Here is a 27,540-nt window from a genome sequence, read left to right as displayed (position 1 = left end):
GATCGATTCAGTTTTATAAAATGTTGTACAGCTCTCTAAATACAATATGAAACGACTCACTAATGAATTACTCATCTGAAGAGGAAATATGAGAGATGTTTCTCTGTAATATTGTATTTCCAAAAGATTCTCTACAAAATAATGAATGTAACAGTAGAAATTTCCTGATATCAACTATTCCACCTCGTTATTTCCTTTCTTGTTACAAATCACTCCAATAAGCTTTTGTGTTTTCATTTTTTCGTGTCGGAAATGGAGAATTCTATGTAGAGACGCTCTCTGAATCCATGATTATTTATGTGGAATACCATGGAATAGGTTAGAGTTTTATATAATTGGAAATGAAAATATTTTTTATCGAATATCACTTTCATCATAATTGTCCATTGTTAGAGATTTTCAATGGAATTTTTTTATAAGATTCTTGTTTGAACACGAAGGATAAAATAAACATTAGAAAATTCTTCAAATACTACAAATTTATTATAAAATTACCTATTATTGTCTAAATTTGTAATAGTATAGTCAACCCAATTATGCACGGTATTTACCATCGTGGAATTTACTACCATGAGTATGACTTCCACCGAATTATTCAACTATAATAATAATAATCTATCCGTTAAGAATTCACAACATTGTGAAGACATACTACCATCAGAAAATTCTCTCAAATTAGCAGAACACTAGCAAGATGGAAAGAGTCAACTCCCTTTGTAACAGCAGGTCTACAGACAAAATTTTATTAGAAGATAATATAAGGAAACAAAAGCTCTGTTATTTCTCAATTATATTTTAACACTTGCAGAAATTACAAAAATACAACATATTTTAAAAACAGGGGGAGAGGTTCGATCGTTCTAAATGAATTTATGGATAGTCCCTTATCTAGAAACGTAAAAGTTTACATGGAAAATCGAAGCAACTGGCAAAATCATTGAAATCTAGTTACTTCAACTCTGCGTGACATACAACTGATAGTTATCTACCAAATTTTTTTATCTATCGAGACTAAATGTGCCTGTTATTATTTGTCCATCACCAAATCACCAGCAATGTCGTAAAAAATTGATATATTGTTTACTTTATTCAAATATCTAAGGGTAGAGTTGAAAGGAGTTTTCAACTTTTGGAGGTTATCAATCAAATTTGAAATAAGTGAACCTATGTTACTTTGAACTACAAGCATATTCCATCTTTCTCCTCCTGAACGATCTCGAAAGTTTGGAGAGAATTTAACAGCCCGAAGAAAACGTTACTTACAGGAAATTATGGAGCTGGGCCGTATTAAACCGACCACGAATATGAAATCACCGCTGAAACTTTACCTATAACAATTAGAGTTAGCGTGCACTTATTGCCACTGACAAAGTTTGTTGCATTCACTGGGAACAACCAGAAAGTTCATTCGGATTACAAGCCTATTCCATTTCGAGAGGAATATCCACAGGACCGCAAAAATGGAACAGTTCAAATGGGGAACAGAGACAAAGTTTCTGCATTGTCTCCTCACGGCCTCAAGTTTTGTTTTCTAGTTTCCGAACTAATAAAATAAACGTGTCTGCGAAAGACATCCATTGTGAATCGTCACAGTGTTCAAGCAAAAACTCAAAGTTTATTTGATGATTTACGAGTTTATTTTCAATTTTAATTTAAAGTTGGTGAGTAGAAAGATAAAAAACTGTCTATTCCTATTATTACGTATAATTCATTCAAATTCTAGTAGTAGAAAGGAAAATTTTATTAAATAAATAAAGCTAAAGTTATTTTAACACTTTGGAATACGAGGTCTGGCTATTAAAAAACGAAACGGCGCGCCTAGACGGCTGGGGTAAAAAACGAGTAATGCGTTGGGTGTGACGAAAAACAGGAGTAACATATCAATCTCAAATTTCTCATTAAGTTAAAAAAAACTCCGACGAGTGCTATAAATTGTTGCAGGATACCTGTGGGGACAATTCTCTATCTCATGCGCGTGTTTTTGAGTGGTGTAAGCGCTTTAGTAGCGGCCGAAAGAGCACTGAAGATGACCAGCGCCCAGGTCGCCCTGTGACTGTTTCAACTCCGCAAACAGTGACCAAAATCAACTAAATTGTGCGGGCAGATCGTCGAATGAGTATCCCGATAATTGCTGAGACTGCAAGCGCCGATAAAGAAACTACACAAAAGTCTGTGCGAAGTTGGTGACAAAAAATCTTACTCCTAACCAGAAGCTCTCACATCAACTGGTCTCCTCAGATTTCCTTGAAAGGTTAGAAAAGAAGATCTACTTTGAAAGGGATGCGATTTGAGTCGATGGAAGCGGTGAAGCAAAATACAACAGAGCTCCTAAAGCCACTCACTAAAGAAGACTTCCAGCTCTGCTTTGATCAATGTATACCAGTCTCGTTATTTAATAGCCAGACCTCGTATTTAGCATTAAAGTTTTTGAGATGAAGGCGAAGTTATTAATTTACCTATATTTTTAGAATTTTGTCAACAATAATGAAACTGGAATGAATAATAAGTTCAAGTACATTTGACAGTTTATAATGTCAAAAAATGGTAAGCCTGGTACTATTGATACTATAGGGATACTTACAAGAAACTGCTTGTTAATTGATTCTGCCTTAAACCCTCATAAGCTAAACTCCAAAGATATTTCATGAAATAATAATATTGATATTAATTATACAGGACTAGTGTTTGATTTTTCATATTTTTCCATGATGCATTAGTACTGAAACACTTCCAAAACAAACCTACTCGAAATTTTTGTGCAAATGGACAGTTCGTGTTTTGTTTTTGCTATTTTCGCTTGGTGGAAACCCAGCATTACAAGGGGGCTCACCAACGTATGGAAAATGATGAAGAATTGTCTTCCTGTTTGTCTACATTTACCTTTCTCTCTAGATTCAACGCATAAAGGTTTCTAGCCAACCTTCTAACCACAAAAATGGAGAAAGTTATTTGTCAATATCGAGAGAGCAGCCAAATAGTCTGAAAGAATAAAAAAATATTTTACATCATAGAGAAAGTCAACCCTATGAAAATTATGCTTCAAGAATATTTGCAGATATTGAACCAAAATTGTAATAAATCCATTGTACTAAAATATTCTCGGTATATTCTGTTGTACAACCAACATCTCATAAAGGAATGTCTTTTATACAATCATAAAATCGGCCATTATCAATAAAGTACAAAAAGAAGCTAATTATTCAGTTAATTATCAAAAATTAAATGAATTTGACTAAAAACTTTCTATTTTCTAAATTTAAATGTAGCTATTAATAATTTCCATTTTCAATTGCTCCTTTATTGATTATCAGCATTTAGATTTCAATAATTATGGTTGAAAAGTCTTTGTATGATTGAAGCAGACTTTTATATCATACACTGATTTATTTATTTACATATGACGGTTTGTCAATAGAAAGAAAATTATGATTATTATGTTCCGATTATCAATTTTGAGGATTCATAAAAATCCGATCGCTACAACTAAATCCCAACAGAATTTATCAACTGTCGATTAAGCACATTCTCTAAACCGTGGAGCAAATATTCCTATGGATAAAAAATATGAACTAAGATGAAAAAACCAATTGACGTGAAACATTTCATATATAAAGAAAGAAAAAACATATTCTTTCAGTCGATTCCAATGTTTTAGCTTTCCTTTCGCACATCTTTCAAGCCAGTGACGGGTATGATCTTTTCAAAACGCTTTTCCATAGAGAGAAAAACAATAAAGAAAAATATTGATGGAAATCAGAAATATGAGGAAGCGAATTGAAAGCAGGAATGGTGTATCAGGAAGAGTTGTTTTCAATTAGAAGAGAATGTAGACCAGTTTGATAGGAATATCTTCAACTCAAATCCAACAATTTCATAAAATTCGACTCATCGTAAGATTTAATAATTATTAGGAAATCCTGTTTATATTTCTGTGGCGTATATTTAGTGTAAATCTATTAGAAAAATATTCGGTAAACCAACGTGTTTTAATCGTTAAAACATTTTATCAAAATCAATAATCGATTACTGTGACGATGAGAAAGTTACGTGAAATTTTTGGGAGGAACAACGTGTCAACAAGATGCACTATTTATCGTGTAGTGAATGATTTCGAAAACAGAGGGATTGTAGCTAATAGGCCCAACAACGTACTGCAAGATCGGCTGCAAAACATTATTCCTGCTGCTCAAGAAAGTGTCCAAAACCTCAATTCGACGCCGTGCTCAGAAGCTTGGTTTTCAATGAAAAACTTTGGCCACAATTTTGCACAAGGATTTAAGAGGTTCTTTCAGAAGATCAGTTATGCCGTCGTACATATACCAATAGGATGTTACACCTCGCCCATAACAACTTCTATGTTCGTGAAAAAATCATAATGAGTGATGGGGCACATTTTCATTTGAATGGATATGTGAATAAACAGAATAGCCGGTTCTGGGCAATGGAAAACCCTCAAATTATTCATCAGTCACCTTTGCATCCATTAAAACTGATATTCTGGTGTGCAATTTGGTCAGGAGGAATCATTGGACCTTACTTCTTTGAAAATTTAAACGGAGTAACGGTAACTGACAATGGGAAGCGATATCGTGATATGATTGAAAACTTTTAACACCACGACTGCATGCTTTGGGCTTTATTAATACGTGGTATAAACAAGACGTTGCCACATCGTATATAGTCAGGATTATAATGGAATTACTGCGAGACCTCTTTCAAGAAATGGTGATGTTGATTGGCCACCACGGTCGCCTGATTTGAATTCCCCCGACTTCTTTTTGTGGGAATATATGGAAAACAAGGTTCATGCAAACAAACCAGAAATGCTGGAGCATCTCAAACAAAATATTCGTGATGAAATACAACGCGAAATGTGTGAGAATGTAATAAAAAATGTGCTCAAAAGGGCTCGCAACAGAGGCGGACATTTATCTGATATTGTACTCCATACATAATTGCCTAAAGTAAATAGAACATTTACCAATATAAGATACATTCTTTTTCATTTAATCAAAAATTATAAACAAACAAAGGAGTATACCTTCCCAGCGGACACCCGTTATTTTGTTTTCCCTTGAAAATTGGACAAAAGTTATACGTTTATATAAGCTGCACCGTTATTCTAAAATAAGATTGAAATATTTCCACATTCTTTTTGTTCTCTTTAAGCATACTAATTCAATGTCCCATCTCTCGAGCTATCGTTTATCAATTTAAATCCCTTGTTTGACTAAAAGTTCGTTACAGAGTAATGTTAGAGTGACTCCACCATCGTTAAAAAGTTCAAGTCTATTCATTCATATAAAGAGTTCTGTTTGACCTGCGTATTGTGTCAGTTTTTCCAATCCAACTATCTTAGAAAAAGTCATTCAAGTAATTTCGAATAGAAATACTGAAATGCAGTGATGCAACATCCTGCTCAAGCCAAATAGCATTGAAATTATTACCAACTGCATATTCTATTCCAAAAGTATCTGCTGCTCAGACATGAACTTTCGGAGTTTTTTGTGTTATTAATTTCCCATATCCATCTAATATTGGTATCATCAATAATAATTGTCCTGTGCCACTGAAGATATGCGATGGTTGCTACTGAAATTTCGAGATATGGCAACACTGATGAGAATATGTCAAATCTAACATTGCCAACATAAGATTTGACATTTTAGGTTGAGGTTATGTTTACAAATACTAGAAACATTCATCTTGATCAAAAATGGAATTAAATCAAGGAAACTTTTGTGCCAAACTAACAGCAGTGTGCTGCGACATCCAAAATTGGGTGTGTCAGAAAACATCGATGCTGGACGTAAACTGATAATGCGAGATCATCATATGACATTCCATATTGCATGAAAATTTGGCTGTCAAAAGTATTTGTTCTCTTTGGATAACGCATAATTTAAAATCGCTCAACAAAAGTTCGTGTTGACTAGTGCAATGAAATGCTGAAAAAATTCAATGGCGGCACTTCAGAAGATGTCAATACTATCGATAAAGGCAACGAATTATGGATCTATGCTTATGAAACCGAAACTAAACAACAACCGTTGATCGTGCACGAAGCACGTCAAAGCAAATGGTCTCTCTCTCTCTCTCTCTGTGTTTTTTCGAAATAACTGGACATCGTTCCATGGGAATAACGTAAAATATGATTTTGATTGGTACATTAGTATTTGTTAACTAGTAGTGTTTGAAACAACTAGGAAACCAAACACAGGAGACGAATCATTCTCAACCAGGACACTGCCAGCTCTCACACATTAGTTCAAACAAAAACGTTTTTAAACAGACGAAACTCTCTCACCGTACACTACTTATTTAACACCCAATGATGTCTTCTTATTTTCGTAATAAATTGAGAGCTCAACGTTTTTCTATACCTGAAGAAGCGTTCAAATGACATGCTTTGGAGGTACTTCAATCGGAATTGAAAAAATGGCTTAAACGCTTGCAAAAGCGTATTGATCTCAATGGAGAATATTTTGAGAAACAACAAAGCCGTATCCAACTATAAATATTTGGTTTTGCTTATGGTTTCACATAATTCCATTATGCCATCATCATTTCAGGTATTTCTTCTATTAGTTATGTTGGGAAAATTGTATTCCCTATACACTCCTAATGTAGATGATTCCCAAAAACTTTTATTCTATATCTTTCCCTAGATAATGAGACGATTGAAAATATTAGTGATTCCCTTACTTTTTCAGAATAGGGTATGAATATATAGTCGTAAAATTTCATGAGAATGTGTGGAAAAAGTGCAAATTCCGACAGTATGATCGAAATAATCAGTTTTTATACGATTTATAATGAACTGTTACAACACTTCTTGCTAAGTAGTATCTTTGAGCACATATAGAGTACTAGGGTAGCTAACTAACTGGTCTTTGTAGCAACCAATCACCCGAACAAATTTTTATCTTGTTCAATAAATTGCAAGGTAAGATTTATTGTACAATACATAACAATAAAATGCATAAAACTGTTGTACTTGATGTTAATTATCAATCACCAACGTATATGATACCAGGAAAACAAGAATGAAGTTTTGGAAAGAAAAGAGGAGCTACTAGTTTTGAGTTGGAAATTATAAGATATACAAGTGAAAAATACAATACTAAGAAAATCGCAAGTCTTGAGATGAATCAAATCGTTTTAATATTTAGGATACGGAATGATGAAATTCCAGCAAAAGTAACGGAGATTCATTAAATATTAAATAATGCTGATCACCTTGATGATCCAAATCCCTTTAAGAACGAGAAATTTTGATTATATTCCACAGTATTAAAGCTTACGGCAAAGTATCGTTGAATTGATCCAAAAAGTAAACAACAGTCGAAAAAAAACTCTTGTCTTTGTATTATCCCAAAATTTATTTGAAATATTAATGAAAAGCACGTGTAATCAGTATATTTCCATTTATTCTCCAATAATGCATTAACCCGCTCATGCTTTGACCTAGTTGTTTTGTCCTTATTCATATATACAACTTGCTTCCTGTAAGATAACATGAATATGATATCAGTTAGAAATATAGTGACACACCTGATTCACGAGAAGAAATTTGTTGGCCTTCTTCCAAGAAACTTAGCGACGTTGTTCATCAAAATGATTTTTATTTCAATTCAATATTCTGTATGCATGTATGTGGTCCATAATGACATGCATCACGAAAATGAATCGACATCTATATAATGATACCTCCATAAAATATTACTAAAACAGTCGTCTTCATTCTCTCCACACCTACTCACACCTGTGTCATTTAGCACTATTCTAAAATTTTCAGAAACTAACATTTCAGAAGGAAGTATCCTGATACTAAGCGTTTTATTAAAAATAACTAACTAGTTTACATCTTATTCAAATATAGTGATAATAACGTTTTTACTTGTTATAAAATATATAAAAAGGTCGAAGGAAGGAAAGGTTGAAGGAAACTGATGGAAAATATATATAAATAAATTTAAGATGAACTATCATAAACAACAACAAAATTATCTAACAATCTTGGCACGTGTATCTATACCATACGTCTCAAAGCCTGGTTTTCAAATCTCTTCCACTTTACTTACTTTTTTATAGATAGGTGATGATAAAAGATGCTTGAAATTTAATTCAACCATGGAATATTGTTGTCCTCAAAGCATTTTAATATTTTTTGACGTATAACATGAAATCACTAAAAATATAAAATGCTAACTCAAATTTTTATATCGCTGGCACAAACATCCCTTTTGGAATTGTTAAATAATTATCGCTATTGACGTAACTTATTAGAAAAATATTTAACAAAACTCTATGTTTGACTACATTTTTGGAATTGAACTTTGGTAAGCTGAGGAAGTTTCCAATAATCAAATATTTATCCCATTAATCTGATAGTTTTTGATCATTTGATTTGATTTATACATCAATTACTATAATCCTTGCCATTTTTCATATCTACACATCTACAGCATATGGTAGTAATATTTACTATCCACTATATAAATTTGGAATTTGGAATAAGTGACATACGCGATGGAGCTACCATAGATGTCATGAAGATCAAGATCCAAGTAATCCCTTATGAAAAACTGTTTCCTTCAGCTGTTGTCTGAAGGAAACAGAACAGATCAGAATCTAATAAACCAGAAAACTTCTCTCTTTTCTATCGAACATTAACATTATAGTAGTTTGAGGAATGTTCCAAGTCAAGATCTGAATAGCAATATATTGTTTTATGTATTTGAATATATTCATCAATCCAATAAAAATTCACCAATATAAGCTGTCACGATCCTCAGACTGATACCTGCTAGACCTGAATATTATGATAAAAACTAAACCCAACGTAAAAAACAGCAAGAAGAAACTTGAGACGCATATTGACAACCTGCAAAACTAAATAAGTATCTAGAACAAGTGCTATCTCTTCCAGATTTAACATATTAGAACATGTTTCATCTTCGACGACTTTCGTAACTTTGATCATGAACAAACAAATACTAGACGTACTAAACGACAATTCCATCAGTCATAATACCAATAGCTTTTTAAAATTTAAGACTGTGAGATGCCATTTAATTTGATTAATATTGATAAATAGTCAATAAAGGTTATGATTATATAGCAGTTTAATTGCTGAACTAAGAATGCTGGTTTATGAACCACCTCACCAATTTGGAAACCAGAAAATAGGAATTTTTACGAGAATCTGTTGTTATTTTTGCTATGCAGGATTTTTCAATAAATAGAATTCCCAATATTTGAAAACAAAGGTGATTTGTGCCAACGGTACATCAAAGTTTTTGCTATTTAGTACAATTTTCAGATTTTGAAGTCCGAACATATCATTTCTTGCAGAATTCTACCTAAAGAGAATCCCAAACTCTCACTTTTAAAGAATAATTGCATGAAAATTCAAATAGATTCTTTAAAATATTAATAAACTATAAAACCAAAACAATATTCACGAAATAATAATTTTTGGCCCGGTTATCATTTGAAGTATTTGTTAGTTGGTGGATTATGTTTTGAACTAATATATTTAATATATATTATTAATTATAAGCATTTTTCTAGAACCTTTTGGATAAAATTTCATGAAGTGTAATGTCGCTCACCAAACCGAATTGTATTTAAAAATACTAGTGACTATGGCCTTTGTAAACTTCTTCCAGACAAAATTTTTTCTACAGTAAATCATCGTCAAACTATGGATGAAAGAATAACCCCTAAATTGAGTTAAAACAGATTTTTATTGTTTATTAATTATTCTCCTACTTGGGTCCAAATGTAAGTTTCATTGGAATATTGACAATCCGATGATTTAATAGAGAATCGTTGCTAATCCTGTCAACCCTCGAAGAAAAATTTTAAACTTTTTTGCTTTTGTATCGAAATTTTGAGAAAAAAAAACGTTCCATAATATTTTCTATGGATATAACGGAAATAATTATTTTTATAATTACCTGAATTGACTTCTTGTTCCCTCGAGTCTTCGCCACTGGCCGACACACGCACCCCGGATTTGGCAGAATTGATATTTGGTTGTCAAGCGATTCGCGTTTTATAAATGTAATCAATTTCCGTGAGACGGGAAAGTCGTCTCTTCCCTTTTGTCTTCGAACATAACAAGTCAATTTCGTGGAAAAATTGCAGATTATCTCAGTGAAATATTCCAAAGGCAACAAATTTGAAATCTTCTGTTTGTCTTTTTTATTTACTCAGTTCATTTGCGTAGACGGAGTGCTTCTTGAATATACCACAAAAATCCGTTTATCAAAAATTGTATCGCGAGGCGAGAAGAAAGGAAGAGCAAATATTTGAATATATCCCGTCAAAGAGATGAGATTCAATAAACGGAATAAAAGCAGATTGGATATAGGTATTCTAGTATTTCAGAGAAAGTATCGATAGTTTCTATATACATAGTACAATAGGTATACTTTTCTATAAACCTATTTGAAATTCAATTCAGTATTCTAATGAAATGTATGCGTCTCTTACATTAATGAATTTCACAGATTCAACCTCTCCAATAATTTATTCTGATCTTGAATTCATAATATACAGGGTGTTTCTAAATTCAAGCTGCAAAATTCAGGAGGTAATTACTCGTATGACATTAAGATGGGTCTTTCCTATAAGAAAATTTCCTTAGCCCATCCCTATCCGAGATATCATCCTTAAAAGTAGGTGACTAAAACTGAGATTTTTTTTCTGCTTGCTAGAAACTCCTAATTCTATAATTTGCGAAGGGCTGGTGACTAAAATTACGATTTTATTTCTTTCAGTAATGCTAGAAACTTGAAATTCTATCATTTTCGAGCAATTGCAAAGAACTATAACCGCTGATATTTTTTCAATAGTCCTTTTACATTATACAGGGGTGCAGCAACCCTCACTTTATTTCATAAAACTACTTTTTTGAGATGAAGTTTTATGAAATAAAATTATAACTCAAAATCTTTGTTCTAATGAAAAATATTTTTTTCCCAATACCGATAACTACAAATGAAAAAACTAGTAAGGACGTGGAATGTAAGACATTCACACAAAAAGTTATCTTAGACAATAAATAAAAACCCCATTTTTTGTCACTACTTTTTAAGGGTTATAATGAGGAAAATGGTGGGCTGAGAAATTTTGTTGTAAAGACCCTTGCTCAGTTTCATACGAGCAATTTTGTCACAAGGACTTAGAAGCACTCTGTATAATAACATTGGTCTGCTTGAAAATCGACCCGGACACTATTATTGACGATTCCTATGTAAAGTGTCTGAATTCGAAAGCAGGTAATAAAATTTATCAATACCTCATGCGCACAGGTTCTCGGAGGAAATTACGACAAACCTAATCTTGCATTGCTTTTCTCGTTATAGTACTACGTTGTTTAGTTCTAAACAAACATTACACCGTACGGAATTGGCCTCTGAGAGAAAATTTCACCCTTGGTCAAGAAAAGGTCGTCCACAATCCTTTGGTCCTGAAAAAAATAATTTACTTGTCACATTTGCACATAATTTGATGTATCAAGTAATTTGGGAAAGCAATGGACAAGATAGGTGACGCGTTTCAGTTTTTGAAAACTGAATTTCCTTGTTTTAGTGAAGCTGAAATCAAGGTAGGAGTTTTTGTGGGTCTCCAAATTACATAATTTCTCCAAGATTCGACGTTTATTGGACACCTTAATCAAAGAGAAAAACGTGCCGCTTGGCTTGCATTCCAAAATGTGAGAACTTTTTTGGTAACCACAAAAGTGATTATTATGTGGCACACGTCGAGGAATTACTGTTAGCATACTTTACTTGTTCTTTGAAAATTTAGGAGCAAACTCCTATGACCTCGAGGAACAGTTCCATCAAGGCATCGCTAATATAGAGGAAATATTTTCGGGGAAGTGGAATGCAAGCATGTTACCGGAGTACTGGTGGTTTTTGGGACGAGACAGCAGTACCTCAGAGTATAAAAAGAAAGCAAGCAACAAATAATGTTATCAATTCTGATTATAGTATAAAACGGTAGTTTTATTTGGATTCAAGACGTTATTTTACATAAGAGTCACCAAGAATAGTGTCTTGGCTTGATTAATTTTTTTGCCAGTGAATTATTTGAGCAAGTGAAATAAAGATTTATTTGATCGCTTCGATTTTTACGATTTGAAAAATCACATTTCTTAATCGTGACTAAACGGAAACTAACAAGAAATGTGAACAAAATCATCTTCATCATATTGTAAATAATGTGGAAAAAAAATTCTCACACTGTAAAAATCCAAACTTAATTGGAAATACCGAAGGTGATATTAATTTAATAACGATGCTGTTTGGTATATGATTATAGACTTTAAGTTATTCAGAACAACAAACAATTCCTCCTATTTCCACTCACCATTCCAATGTTTTCTAAATATTTATTGTCATCGATGGATGATCGAGAACGCTGAGTGAGGAATTGATGCGTGCAAATGGTAACAAGTTATCGTGCAACAGAGCTCACTACCCAGATGTGCCATTATAAGCGTTTCAAAACTTCTTCGTAGAATGGGGTAATCACGTTTTGACCCAGATGAACGAATTTCTGATGTATGATTCCATCATTGTGCAAAAAGTTATCAACATTTTATCGATCCAAAACTTCTGAGTTTTTAGGTTGCGGGAAAGATGGTTAATTCTTTCCATCGATTGCTGCTTGGAAACCGTATTGAACTGGTAAGATCAGGTTTTATCCCGTGACGATAGCTTACAGAGAAGATGGATTCCAATCACTTGATAATAAAATCTTCATCCGTTTTGCTTTATGAGCGTCAGACGGCAGGTGCGGTACAAATCTGGAACGGATTATTCTCTTACCAAAATCTTCGCGGAGAATTGCGCAAACAATTTAGTTGCTAATGATCAATTGTGTGTTATATTTGTCCACGACTGACTCGACCGTGGCTTATTCTCAGTTGTTTCATTGTCGTCGATAAAACGTTTTGAACCAGTCGTAGACACATTTTCTACTAATATTTTCTGTTTCGTACACTATCATAAACATTTCATATGTAGTTGTTTCCAAATTTTTATCAAAACTGGAACGGTGACACTGCCTCTCACTCTTCTCGTAGCGTCTTCCTGGTAACTGGAGCTACTTGTTTTATCTATATAAAGTCCCTGTATTGGAAAGTCTGGACACTATAACGCTTATTTGTAAGATAAATAATTCTGTGTCCTGACCATTTACCAAAGTTTTCAGACACACCCAGTATATCTCAATAGCTTGCGTATTTTCCACTCAAATCATTCAGCATAAATTTCACACAATTAAATCTGTACGTAGTAACAAATTCAGTTCATTATTAATTTATTTATATTATATTGATAGTGATATCAAGTGAATCGAGAATAAAAATAAACATATACCAACTGACATATTGTACAATGAGATTAATATTATTATAAACTAATTAAGCTGCCCTAATCGATGTAGTCTAAACGAATCAACACCATAAGTGAGGCGTACATGTGATTATGGTGATTTTAATTTTTATATTTCTTATACAGAGCGTGTTGTTAATATCGGGAGTGTTGAGTGAATATGAAGTACCTAAAGCACATCTAAGGATATTGAAACCTAAAGGATTTACAGTCAGCATACCTCATGAAGATGGTGTAGAACTGTTCGCGTTTCATGGAAATTTGAATAAGCCTCTAGACAATTTGGAAGCCGGAAGATATTCAAAGGATATTTTGAAACATAATGGTGGAAAATGGGTTTTTGAAGACCGGCAAACTGAACTGAAGAAGGGCGATGTGATTTATTATTGGTTGTTTGTGATTAGAAATCATTTAGGTTATCGGAGTGATTTGCAAGAATTTCATATCAATGATGATGAGGGTATGTATTAATTTGAATTTTATATCTCCAATAGCTATTAATCATGAAAGTGTTACGAAAAACTACAAATTTTGTGAGTACTTAAGTTTTTGGTATGATTGTCCGATTTCTATCTCTTATCAGTTAATTATTTTTTGACATTTTATTAATATAAAACTATCGTAGTATTGTCAAATTCCCATGTTAGATGAATCGCCCAATCTACCAACAAACAATATTGTTTACAGTTGTCGCTTTTCATCTTCTTTTTGCTTGTACTTAATATTCATTTAACGGATTTTCCTGTCAAAATTGGAGAGTCTACAAAAAGAGTTTTATTAGATGTAGCAGCTCAGTAGTATGATGTGACGTAATAATATAACGTTCCACGTGAATTTAATTCTCTAGTGAGGCGAACGGCGCTGATGACGTAGCTTAACGGTCGAGCCGCTATAAGAAATAATAATTAATGGCTCTGAGAACTATTTCGGGTTTAAATTTTCAAATGATCGGGCACTTATAATAGCGCTGATGTAAATTTTTAAAAGTGTTATCTTTTCACTCCATTCTCATTTTTTCTTGCAATGCACCAACAGTTTGCTTACGTCACCAGCGCCGATCGAGTTTGGCCCGACAAGCTACTACTGCAACAAAGTATTTTTAAATAGGAAAAAAGGTGTGTTGCGATGAAAAAGTACAGTAAAATAAATACTGTTTTATCGAGTACAAGTAATCGAATTTGTTGTCAGATTATTTCAATGTATATAGATACAGGGTAGCTAGATGTATTATTGTAACAACAACGTGAAAGTTTTGAGATGTTATTTGTGATTTGGTTTTTTTGTTTTTTTTTTTCATTGGCTTGGCGTCCGGATATTTTCTAATCTGAATATTGTTAAAGGTTAAATAATTTTCATGACGAAATTGTCAAAATGTTGTAAGGACAAATTCTATTTTCATAAAAATTTTTGTAATACTACTTTTTTCATATAAGTTGCTTGACCCTTTTTGCCAATTATCAGTCATTATATTTAGAAAAACATATTTCCCCATCATATTTCACTCATTTTGTGATGAAAATCAAACACCATAGTCCAACAAAATCCAAGTTGAATTTGTTCCAAATCAAATATAATATATTTGTTCAAAATAAGGGATATTCAGGATGTAGTAAGATGGGCAAGGAGCCGCAGAAGAGAATGGAGAGACCATGTTGACAGAATGCCAAATGAACGGTTAGCAAAAATTGCAAAGGAAAAGAAACCAGACACAACTCGACCACCTATGAGGTGGTATGAAAGCTGGTCCTCAGCATCCCAACTACTCCTGGCAAACCTTTGATGAAAATACAGGACCTAGTCCTAACTGAAGAGAAGAAGAAGAAGAAGAAGAAGAAGATATTTGTTCAAACTTTAGCACTTGGTACCTCAAAATTAAGAGAATCCGAAGATATTATCTTCTTGTTATTGCTTAATATGTCTTTCTATCGATTTGTCTGTTTACCTGTTTCATCCCGCGGATTTTGACAGTCCTAAAATCGTTGTTTGTGGCAAAATAACCAGCCATTCCGTAGGAATCTATTTGTGGTAAATTTTTTGAAGAACTACGCGAAAATATCTGCTTTATTTTTATCAACAAATCAACTCTTTGCCTCTACACAATCGGCGCTGATGACGTAGTACATATTTGGAGCGGATGTCGGCAGTATAAAATATATCCAGACATCTAAACTTTTTGAGTTTGTTAATACTAATCTTATCGACTTGAATTATACACCAATATTCTTGTAAAATCAAGTATTTATTCTTGTTAAAGAAGAATTAATTTTTCCAGTCCACTGTAAAGTAACTATAAATGCTAGAGAAACCAGATAAATTGATAAATTTAAGTGCCTCTTTCTGTGAAATAATAATACGAATGTCCTTTCCAAGCTCCATATGACTGTAGGTATGTTGATTGTCCAATCAGAATTTTTTTAAACATTTCCATTTTCCTAAAAGCTTTTAGAATATTTTCCGTCAGTGAGCATATTACTTGTTGTCATCACTGTATTCGACATTCAATAAACAAACTTACCCTCTTCTTATGTGTATGTGAAAATAGTTTTCACGTATTCAAAATTTATATTGTGCTGTCACCTTCGAATGACAAATTTGTGTACGCTTATGATGACACTTCCACTAGTTATTTCTATATAAAATTCAGTTAAGGTTTCTTCATCATTTTTCTATTTCAGAATTCATACCGACGCTTCTATTTTCATCTTTCAATACCTATCAATGTAATAATTAATCTTTATGAATAAAACATTAAATATTATCACATTATCGATTTCAGGTTTCATGAGACCTGTCGTGTCATATTTCTGAAAACATGAAAGCGTGTCCGACCGTTTAAAATGGAATCCCTCAACGTGGCAAAATTTTTTTACGGATATTAATAAACATTGATGCATAGCAGTACTTCTAAAAATCCACGTATATTATGATTATTAGATATAGACATATAATATGAGAATGTTTAGGAGGACGACAATACACATTGAATAATAAATACTATGTATCGCGACTCTGGAATGTATTTATACATGCCTATCACAAATTTTACTGGTACTGAAATAAATTGATTGAGTTGAACGTAAATTAAACTCGCTTGGTCGAGAATTCCAACACAAACAAATTATATCTGTTGTAAAGTTTTTCAATTCAAATCGTTTTTGAGAAAAAAGTTAAGAACAATCTGTGCAAAATGTGTTATAAAGATGCCGCATTATTTTTTACAACGCAAGTCATTGAAACGTTAAATAGTGAACTGCTTGAGTCAACAACTCAGCTTACTTCAATTTATCTACAATTCCTACATAATTTTTTCCGAATAGAGAGAAATGTGTACCACCTGGACCTGCGTTGCATGACTGTTCTTCGCTTGAATTGCGTTTGGTTTGTTCATTTGTTGTTTTGAGGATCATCGACCAAACTGTCCCGTTTCTTTGCCCGTAAAATTGTTTATGTATACACAGTCTCAATTCTATTTTCTGCAATCTTTGCATTGTAAGCTCCAAAGACTGCATATGAAGAATGACCCGCATGTCGGTGGGTTATTCACAACTGATACTAACTAGTTTTCGTTGCTTGAACAGAAAGAATCGGAAGTAACCGTATCCAGACAATATTTGGGTGATGTATATATGAATAATTCACGTTATTTCTCTTTATCCCGCCTTTGATATATGCTAAGTAGCGCGCGATGTATTTACCTCGTTGATCCGTATCATACCTCTACTACTATTGGTTCATGGTCACGATTTATGTCATCCGCTATTCTGGATTTGTCAATAATCCCATTAGCATTATCCTCGTTGCGTATTCTTTTTGTATATTCTCCTGTATTGGCGTGCTATCAGATCTACTGGGATGGCTCCTTCAACGGCTAATACTGCTGCTTCTGATACTGACTGGTCTACACCAGCGCCATTCTGAAAGGTTTTGAACTGTTTCTTATCGTATACAGCTGAACAATTTAGAGATACTCTTCTTATATCTACTTTCCATAACTTATGTGAAGAAAGTAATATTGCTCAAATCTCGACATTAATTTGCAAACCAATTGAAGGAACCGGGGGAAAATGACTTGAATATTATCTTAAGATTATTTATTGTTTAATACCTTCCAATCGTGGTCATACAAACAATGATGATAATTCAATGTAACTACTTCAGGAATGTTTGGTAAAATTTACGCTTTTGTACTGTTTCTAATGAAGACTTGGACAGCAAACATCAAGCGTTCGAGATGTGGATACTGAAGCTTCACCAAGATATGGAGGGAGAAACTCGAGGTGATTTGGTTTTTGGAGGCAGTTGTAGGGGAACTCATAGGGGAATGTCATATATGGTTTGTTTTAGGAATAGCACTGGTATAAGAATTTTTTCTCTGAAGGACGGGGACTGGGATGATTTCTTTCAGCATCCGAGTGTATGTTATGTTGACGAACTAAGAAGCTTTTGGGGTCTACCAACCAAATGGTGTGGGTAAGAGCTGGTACAACTACGAGTGTATCAGTTCCTGTCTTCGGCCATTTGGCTAGTTCACCAAGTTACATAAATGCCGCAGAAAAACAATCATAGTATTTTCCTAAACCTAATGGCGATTGGGAAATTGTCGAGGAAGATTAGGACACAAGTATCAAGTCAGATCTCCGTTATCCAAATAGCTTCTTTGTGGTTTCTAAGACTATCAAGCGGAAATTACTTGGTAGACGTCTTTCGCTCAGGGTGTTGAGGTGGTCAAAGAGACGCTTTGAGTTTTTGAGTAAATGAAATATAGAAATGAAGCTCATATATAGGATATAACAAATCAATACTCAGAACCTTTCTAACAGGTCTAACGTACCAGACATGATCAAAAACTTTCTTGATATTCCTAAAACTGGTAGCTGCGGTATATCTTTATACAAAGGCTTGAAACCAAAATGTCCTCATAATTTAATGAATATAGAGTATTTCACGATAAAAAAGAATAATCAAAAACATATCGGTACACCCTTGTGTTTATCAAAACAATTTGCATTGCAAGATATAGTTAAGTTTATCCGTGAAAATTGAACATAATTCATGTTGTATGGCATACGAATATTGTAAAATCATTATGATGTTTTTCGCATGCGATGTATACATTAAACGTAAATCAGCATTAGTTCTAGATAGGGTAAATCTTATATGAATAATAACTTCGTTAAAATATCATAGTTTGAAGAAGCAACCGTATTATTAAAAACTTCATTGGACTAACAATCAATTTGTATTTCGATGTAGATTGTTTTTTGTTCTCTCCGCATACTTTATTTGTTATTCTAAATATTTTTAACTTCTTCAGACATCTAATGTATATGCACACCAATGTTTACTTTTCTAATGTTATCTCGAAAAAGATTGAGGTATTTATCGTATCTATTGATAACTTTTTTAATGTCCAATTAATTCTTATGGGCATTGACATTATTTATTCGTTGGTTTAGCAGCTCTGTCAGCCTCCAGTCACAACAAGTCACGTTTCTGGAACAAAGCTTAAGTCTACAGGTCAGATAAATCTCTTCTTCTGTTTTATAAGACTCTCCGTTCCCCTCGCAGAGTTTCTTCTGCAATATATCGAAACCCATAATCACGTGATAGTAGTAAAACGTAAACTAACGCCTTCATATCAACAATGGCAAAGTGTTAACTAAGTTGGAATTTCTGGAACCGTTGGTGATATTCGTACTGAACACACTGTTTACACCACTACTACCCCCAACACACACAATTACATTGCCTGACGCGCGTTTCGATAACAAAGTTATCGTCTTCAGAGACGGTGGTGGTGTAAACAGTGTTTTCCGTATGGCAAAGTGTGTAATGTAAGAGCTGCGCAGTCGCATTGCATTGCAGTTCCACTTCCTATTGATTGCGAATGATACTTAAATGATATTTCTGCGCAAATTCCGGCCATGCACAGTGCTAAGTGTCTATAAGACCGTCACAGAAACGGTTGACTAACGAACCCTATGTCGTTTGGCATACAAAACAGAATCCTTCGTATAACGGTAACTATCCTGTTCATAATTGTATTGCGCAGAATCGTCATTGTACCAAGAACTGTTCTTTGAGTTGAAAGAGGCTGAAACAAAAGCTGCACGTAATTGGAACACTTCTTACCTCAATTTCCTTCTCAGTAGCTGAAAACAAAAATTTCAAGAGTTGTGTGCTTTTCAAGTGTTATTATACCAGCTTAGAATTGAAAGTTATATGCACAAAATGAGGGAGTAATGATATGTGCATACATTTCTTTCTTTGAGGACTGGTAGTTGAGCTCATACTCGGATAAATCATCGCGGGACATAGACGAGTCCAGTGCTGCGTGTCCTTACAAAGATTCTCAGGCTTCAATGCCGTTGGATTCTTGTGTTCATTTGAGCATTATGGTTGTAGCTCCAGCACATTTGTTTCTGGGATTTCTTTTCTCGTGACACCACACCTTATATATATTAAATTAGGTGTATGAATCATATTTAGCCAAGACAGCTCTACGAAAACATGAAGCACTGTTGAAGAACAAAAAGCTATATAACACGCAGAAGCTTCTATTTCTCTACAAACCCCAGATTCGTCCATCTTCAGGTATTACTCGCACATTTGGAACTTGCCAAGATGATGAAGATGCTTGACTGAATATAGAATTGAGCAGTTCAACTTGTAAGTGATCCATAGCTTAGAGCATAGAAGAGAGGTGGCCGGGACTGTTTTATCGATACCACCATAGCAGATGAGATGGCCTTTTGAGCATAATACCACCTAGAGCAGTATTTGCAAGACCTACTCGAAAGGCAGACGTGACTCATGATCACCGAGTTCGCTTGCAGACGCCCAGAACTCAGTTGTAGACAATAGATTAAATGGATATTTGTTCTTTGTATGAGTGCTGCAATATTCTACGTCGTTTTATCAATGTTTTGTAAATTGAAAAATAATTAACTAAAGGTATTGTAGCATGGGAAGCCGAAGTTGTACACGAAAATTCAATAACCCAATCGAAAAACACAGTTCATGATTATTTATTATTCAATAGTTTGATAGAGAATCCATATAATTCATGGATTACATTTATTTGTTCAATTACTTTTAGATTATACATTTCCTGGAATAAATGATAAATATAAAAATGATTTGAATATTTAATATTTGAAATTATTTATTACAACTGACAAATATAATGGTGTGATAGAAAAGTATGGGATTTGTAATATTTTTCTCAATGCTGAATAAACTGAAAATAAATTACTGTACTAGAGAACGACATGTCGGATGAAAATTATTCAGATAAAGTTAACCTCCAAAAATGTCGCTTTGCTACACATCAATATCATTCTTGATTAAGGGCACGAAATTTTTTTTATTCAAATATTGGAACCATTGTTATGGAATGCACTGAAATATGTCAAGGAAAATACATTAGCATTATATTTCCATTAGTTATCGAAGCGTATCCTGTCTTCATGTCATCTTTTTATCTTTTTCTTTTTAATAAATAAAATTTTTTCAAAACTGTCTTTGTATTCCTATCTGTTCTTTGTGATCTCATTATGGATATTATAGGGGAATCTGGTACGGTTATCGTGTAGTTAGCTGAGAAAAGTGAAGGAAAAAATGAGGAAAATCCTTTTTTGTAAGGTACCAAGTCAACCAGTAACATATGCAACGGTGCCGATATAGATCACTAACAAATTATTCAAATTTAAATTTGTATTATTTATTATATGAGTTGTTGTTTGTTTTTCAACCTCCGATGGGCTGTGAAAAAAAGAAGGGTGAATATACAAGATTCTATTACCAAAATTCAGATATAATACAGCTTACTTTTCTACAAAGACACCTTAAAGATTAAGGTATTTGTCATATCTTTGAACAAGCTTAGCAAAAATTGGAAGTGACTTGTGACGGTGTCTTTTAGCTTCGCCTCAGTTTGGAAACGCAACCCTCCAAGCCACCGCTTTAGTTCAAAGAAAAGATGGAAATCACTCGGTGCTAGGTCGGGATTTGCTGAAGGAGTAGTTAAGTTACACAAGCGCTGTAGGGACGGGAATTTTCGTAGTTCAGAACAATTCCAGATATTAGCATGCCTCTTCCCATTATGAACCGTTAATTGTTGTTCCAGGAAGCATAAAATCCACAAGCAACAGACCTTTCTGGTTCCAAAATACAGTTAACAAAATCTTAGACTATTGAAGATTCATCAATTGTCACAATTGGTTTCAAGAAATCTTCTCCACCAGTTTTGTAAAGGCCAAAAAACTATAAAGCTGCACCCATTCGGCGAGTTTTTTGGTTGTTAGAATATTGAAGATAGAGATCACATAGTCGTATACATCCAAGTCTTATTACAGTTCATTCTGCTCAAGATATACTAGGTGAATAAAGGCGATACAATGTTTTGATATTACTATTCTTAGGCTTCTTATTTCAAACAGAACAAAAATAGATTTTACTACATGCAATTTTAATAACACTTTGCTTAATTGTGAATAATGATTATTTCGAGATAAATTTGTTAATAAAAAGTTTAGAGTTGTTTGGAAAGTTTAGTTATTGTCTAATTATTTCGTCCTAGGGCACACGCTAACTCAAAAGTTTTGCAGATCCTAAAATCATTGCACTCAGTCCATTTTTATATCGTTAACACCAATTCAGCATTATCAGTAGCGTAACGAGAAAAGTTTGCTTAAAATTTCAATGGAAAAAGCGGGAGCTTATTAAAGAATAGGTGAGAAAAACTGTCATTTTGAAAGTAATTGTGTGAATTAATGTAAATTGTTACGAATAAAATCGAGGCAAAACTACCTGCTGAATCCATAATCGCTTGTGACAATGCATCTTACCTTTCAGTGCAGAATTATCCAGCATCTAGTAGCAATTTAATTTGAAGATAAAATGATTATACAAAATTTTGTTAATTGTGACAACTTAAGACCTGAATTTCACGAAGTAAATACAAAAGAATGGGTAGATAAAATGCGTATTTGATGGACAAAGTATTGAACACTGTATTGATTTTACCCCCATATCATTTGAATTTAAAGTCGATATAATTTATATGGAATACCGTTGAAAACCACATGAAGCAAACAAATGTAGCTTAAAAATTAGAGAATTTAACAAAAATAGTGTGTTTTATTTAGTTTCATTTTATTTCAGAAAGTTGTAGTTGTGAATCGAGTTTATACATACCTAAAGTATTTTAAGTAAATATTTTTTCGTACCTTATAGTGGTCAACACATTGTAGAGCATTTATACAGATTAGAAAACGTGAACGGTAACGAGATGAGAATCTATTCAGTTCAAATTCTGCCCACCCTTTCTGGGAACCATTATTTAATAACTCTTTTACATTGGTTTTTACCAGGTAAAAACATATTTCAGAAGATGGTTATTAGACCTAACTTTGTGTTTTTTTAAGCACCACCCTACACTCTATCTTTTAAAAAGAAATAATAAAGAAAGAGAATAACTCCGAGTCAGTCTTCGACCAACAGTCAGTCAGATAAGATCACATACTGTTCAAATATTCAATACCGTTCAAGTTAAATTTTTCTAATTGACATTCTAACTATAAAACTATTAACTAAAAATTAATTCATTTAGTTTATTTTGTCGACTTCGACGTCCATTGAAATTTGAAATAAGTTGATGATCAGAAATAGAATAAAATACGATTATTTGCAGCATGAAATCCAAACAAACGTTGATCATCAAGTCATTCAACCAATTTATTATTAATTTAAAAAAACGACTTTGATGACAGTAAATTTGAGTCTTCTAAAGATGAAGATTGATTTAAAAGTTTGAAGTACTAATTCAATATAACATTCATCAAATCACAGCTTTCTCACATCATTTTTGGCGTGTGCTGTAGAAGTTAAATAAAATATATAATGGGTCGGATGTTTCTATAACATAATTAGAGACTACTGAATCTCCAAAAAAGTCATGTAACTCTCTCCTGTATATCTTTTGATTGCCCCCAGTTTTTTGCCTCGACTCAGTCCCTTCGAAACACCGATGTAGAAAACAACTGCTTATGTAATTTCGTAGACCATTTTAGTAAGAGATTAAATTTGTTTCAGATATAACGAGCAAGTCGCCAGAAAGTTCCCGTGAGAGCAACTTTTACGCATCATTTGGTCAACAATTTCATTTAGATAACGAGAATGAGTCTGGCTACAAAATAGCCCTCAAAGTTTCAAATATCGCTGTGGAATTATACGAGGAAGTGAAAAAACTTAGAGAAATAAACGATATATTGAAAACAATTATCGGTAGAGATGAAATTTATTCAAAAACTTTACGTTTCGAAGGTATATTGCCTGGTTTTGACGATGCTCTGTATAATGCTCAAATTATTATGAAAGACAAAATAGGAATAACTGTTCCTGTACTGAATGCAACTCGAAATACTGATAAGAGTATAACATTCTTAGTACCTAGTTTAGAAGAAAAAATTTATGTTATACGAACTGCTAAAACGGCTTTGAATGGGTCCAAAATAAAATTGACTTACTGAAAATTGTATATTCGCTCTATCAATATTTTATTAAATAAAATTTCAAGGTTAATGTAGGACTTTGTTCCTCGTTATGTTCAAATTGTTATATTCAATTAAATTACTCATTCTTTGGTGACCAAACGATATCTCCATCCTGACATTTTATTCGAAATTATCTTTTCAGACCTTCTATGAGATATTTTGTTGCAACAATGAATGGAAAAGTACTTTATTTCCATTCTCTAAATTGATATATTATATTATTATATTCCGAAACATCCCTGGTCATCGACAGTGATATCTTGAAGTAACGCAATATTGTACTGTTGAAGTTAGACTTGTGACAAAAGATAATTTTAGATATAAATAAGCCATTTTTCGAATTTTTTTAATTACTCTTTTGTTATTTTCGAAAGAGACAAGCAACATCTCATCAGGATTAGGATCTCTAGATTTTAGTCATTGTGTTTTTGAGTTATTGTTTTGATAATTAACAACTCTTTAGGCTGAATTTCAAATTTCAAATATCCATTATAATAATACCGAGAGCCGATGAAATTTAAATACAAATATTTATGATTGGATATTGCTTTAGTGTTTTTCAAAATATTCTCCATTAAAATCAATATACTTTTGTATGCGTGTGAACCAATTTTCAAAGCAATTTTCCCAATCCGATTGAGGTATACCTCCAAAACATGCATTCTTCAGGTGAAGAAAAACATTGACCTCGCAATATATTTTTATCTGTGTGAATGAAAAGTAATCGTTGGGTGCCAAACAAGGACTATACAGCGGATGACTCATCAATTCGATGTTTTGACTGTTCAAAAGCGTTTTTGTTTAGACTGTTGTGTGAAAGCTCGCATTATTCTGGTGGAAAATGTTACGTCTTCTTCGATTGGTTTCCTGATTATTTCAGAGTTCACCGTTCTAAATTACTCCAATGGAACTGTGACGACATATCGAAATAACCGGCAACCATTTGCTTCTACACGAGCTTTTTTCGAGCGATTGATGCCTCAATCTCTCGTTATGTCACATATAATATCAGTTAACGCACAGCATCGATGGTATCTAGCACAACATCCGATTTTCGGCGACTTTCATTAAATTAATCCTGTAATAAAGTGTGGCCATGTTCGAATTAGGAAAATCAGCAAAACACGGTGGTTGGAGATGGTGTTTCATTACCAAAAAGCGAGTTGGTGTTTGTTTAATCCACCTCGAAAGTCATAGCAAATCATCGCACGAAAATGTTCGCGATTTATTTCAATTTTTGATCAAAATGAATGTTTAAAGTATCTGTAAACAACTCAAATAGCACTCGTATCACAAGACGTTCTTAGTACGCTCACCATTAAAAACGTCGCACTTCATATGATCGCAATGTCATATTCATATCAATGTTGCCATATCTCAAAACTTAAGTAGCAACCCGGATCTGTAGAATTGTTAAAAGATACAAATTAGAACTCATTTCAAAAGAAGAAGTTTGTGGTTATTTCGTGCTGTAGGCTGCTACTATCATATAAGTTCATCTCAAACACTCGCAGAATTTTATTATGTGCAGAGTCTAAAATGTCGTCATCAAATATGAATGTATATGAAATATAGAAAAGATTCGTAGAAATCTTCTTCAGAAAAATGCCTATTTATAAACTGCGATTTCTCTAAGAGAATCAAAAGTGAACAACTTCAACACTTCCAAACTAACTGAAGAATTGCAAACAATACTAAAGAAGCTGAAATGCGAACAGGCTTATCAAAATCATTGATTCCAACAATGAAGAGAACATTTCAGTGTATACGCAGCATACTATAACATCATATTTGGCTTTGACAACAAATGTTTATCAAACATTTTACCTGAAGATTGTAATTATTTCTTCAGATACCTAATTTACAAAGCGGTATATATTTAATCTTATATAAGTGAAGCTCCACTCCAAAATTTGTTTCAAAATCATTAAATTTGTAATTTGTAAAGGAAATGGTTCAAAAAATTTTATTTAATACGCGTGTCTTGTTTACATATACCTAAGACACTAACTATATAATTAATAATGATCTAAAAATGTGAGAAATGGATAAATGTCTCAATAAAAGCCGTTCAAATCAATAAATGTATTATTTACCAATGCGTTTCGATAACCAAGCTAGCACCATCAGGACGTTTTAAGCTTTTTCACTTCATAATTGTTTTGGCTGAGATAAAGAGACAGCCACGTCATTACGTAGTATGAGGGTTGTCTGAGAAGTTAACGACCAAATAAAAAAAAATTTTCCATAATAATTGATATATTCCAACAGTCTCTTTGTAAGTTTACATGTTACCGTGAAAGATCGGAATTGGAAACTGTCAGCAAACAAAAACATCGGTGAAAGATCGAATATTTCATCACAGATATACTCTGGTGGAGGTCGAAAAGGGAGGTGTCAACAAAGAGGCAAATTCTTTTTTCTGCTAGGAGTCAGTCAGCTTTGTCAGGTTTGATGTTGAAAACACGTTTTCTTATTATTTTTTCCGATACCTTGATTAATACAGAATTGAAAATTCAGTGCATATCTATATACAGGAACAGAAAGTAATGGAAGACTAGGACATCATTCTTTGGGAAAGAATGAGTGGGTGCGAGAAAACATTAAAATTAAAATTGTGAAAGAGGTAGTGAAGCTAACTATGCTTTACAAAGCATAGACAAATAGACCAAATAAATGCAATGGAAATGAGATTCCTTAGGAAAATAGAAGATAAAACATAATAAAAGAAGATACTATATGATATATATAAGAAATAAAGAAGATAAAACCTTGAAGCACAATTGAGATGGTCTGGACACATATGTTTCTTCTTCTTATCGTGCCGTCTTCTCACAACATGAAACAATTCTCCGACGCTAAGATTTGTCCATTCTCTTATGTTACGGAGCCAGGATTTCTTTTTCCTACCGATGCCTTTCTTTTCCTCTACTCTGCCCTGTATTATGTTCTGTAACTATAGGTATTTGTCATGGCGTGAGATGTGTCCTATTTAAGATGTTTTTCCTATCTTAATAATTGTCGACAGCTTCTTTTTTTCGACCAATGCGTTTTAGTACTTCGTCGTTGGTGATTGGTGATTCTTTCAGTCCAGAGTATGTTCAGGATGCGTCTATAGAGCCACATCTCAAATGCCTCAAGTTTTTTGATCATTTGATCTGCCAAGGACCAAGTTTCCACTACGTACAGCAGTATTGACCACACATGAATCCTATTCTGTCGTGAAAGTTTAGATTTCCGTTTGCAAACATTGAAGAGTACTTGACAAATGCCTTTCGAGCCAGTTCAATTCTGATCTTGATGAGCTGGTGAACATTTTAGAGGAAAACTACGGAAAACGTGATTGAAAATGTGAAAGATAAAAGGGAAGGATGGAGTAAAAGAAAAAGCGAAAGATAGAAATACATGGGGGGAAAATATATATCAGGTCACCCAATCAAGCAGCCTTACATATACGTCGCACAAATTACCGGCTTAGGATTTATTCATCAACGTTATTACAAATTTTATATAAAATGAAATTGTTAGTTGGTTGAGTAATTTGAGACTGAGTTGTAGAATCCCAAATT

At 33.3% G+C, this 27,540-nt stretch overlaps 1 protein-coding gene across 1 annotated transcript; it reads left to right on the top strand.

Moving 5' to 3' along the window:
* Positions 1-13,432: 13,432 nt before the first annotated feature.
* LOC130448683 (uncharacterized) lies at positions 13,433-26,868 on the top strand. The gene is made up of 2 exons (XM_056786155.1): positions 13,433-13,875; positions 23,511-26,868. Exons 1-2 carry the CDS (start codon positions 13,509-13,511, stop codon positions 23,945-23,947), a joined length of 804 nt encoding a protein of 267 aa, XP_056642133.1. The 5' UTR covers positions 13,433-13,508; the 3' UTR covers positions 23,948-26,868.
* Positions 26,869-27,540: the final 672 nt, after the last annotated feature.

The sequence above is a fragment of the Diorhabda sublineata genome, chromosome 9 (assembly GCF_026230105.1).
Source record: "Diorhabda sublineata isolate icDioSubl1.1 chromosome 9, icDioSubl1.1, whole genome shotgun sequence".
In the NCBI taxonomy this organism is placed as follows: Eukaryota; Metazoa; Arthropoda; class Insecta; order Coleoptera; family Chrysomelidae; genus Diorhabda; species Diorhabda sublineata.
This window is presented reverse-complemented; position numbering and strand designations above follow the sequence as displayed.

Bases quoted from the DNA above. Each gene is read 5' to 3' on its own strand.
- LOC130448683 (XM_056786155.1), top strand. From the start codon at position 13,509: ATGGTGATTTTAATTTTTATATTTCTTATACAGAGCGTGTTGTTAATA. The intron at 13,876-23,510 runs GTATGTATTAAT...AATTTGTTTCAG, and splicing joins TCATATCAATGATGATGAGG to ATATAACGAGCAAGTCGCCA.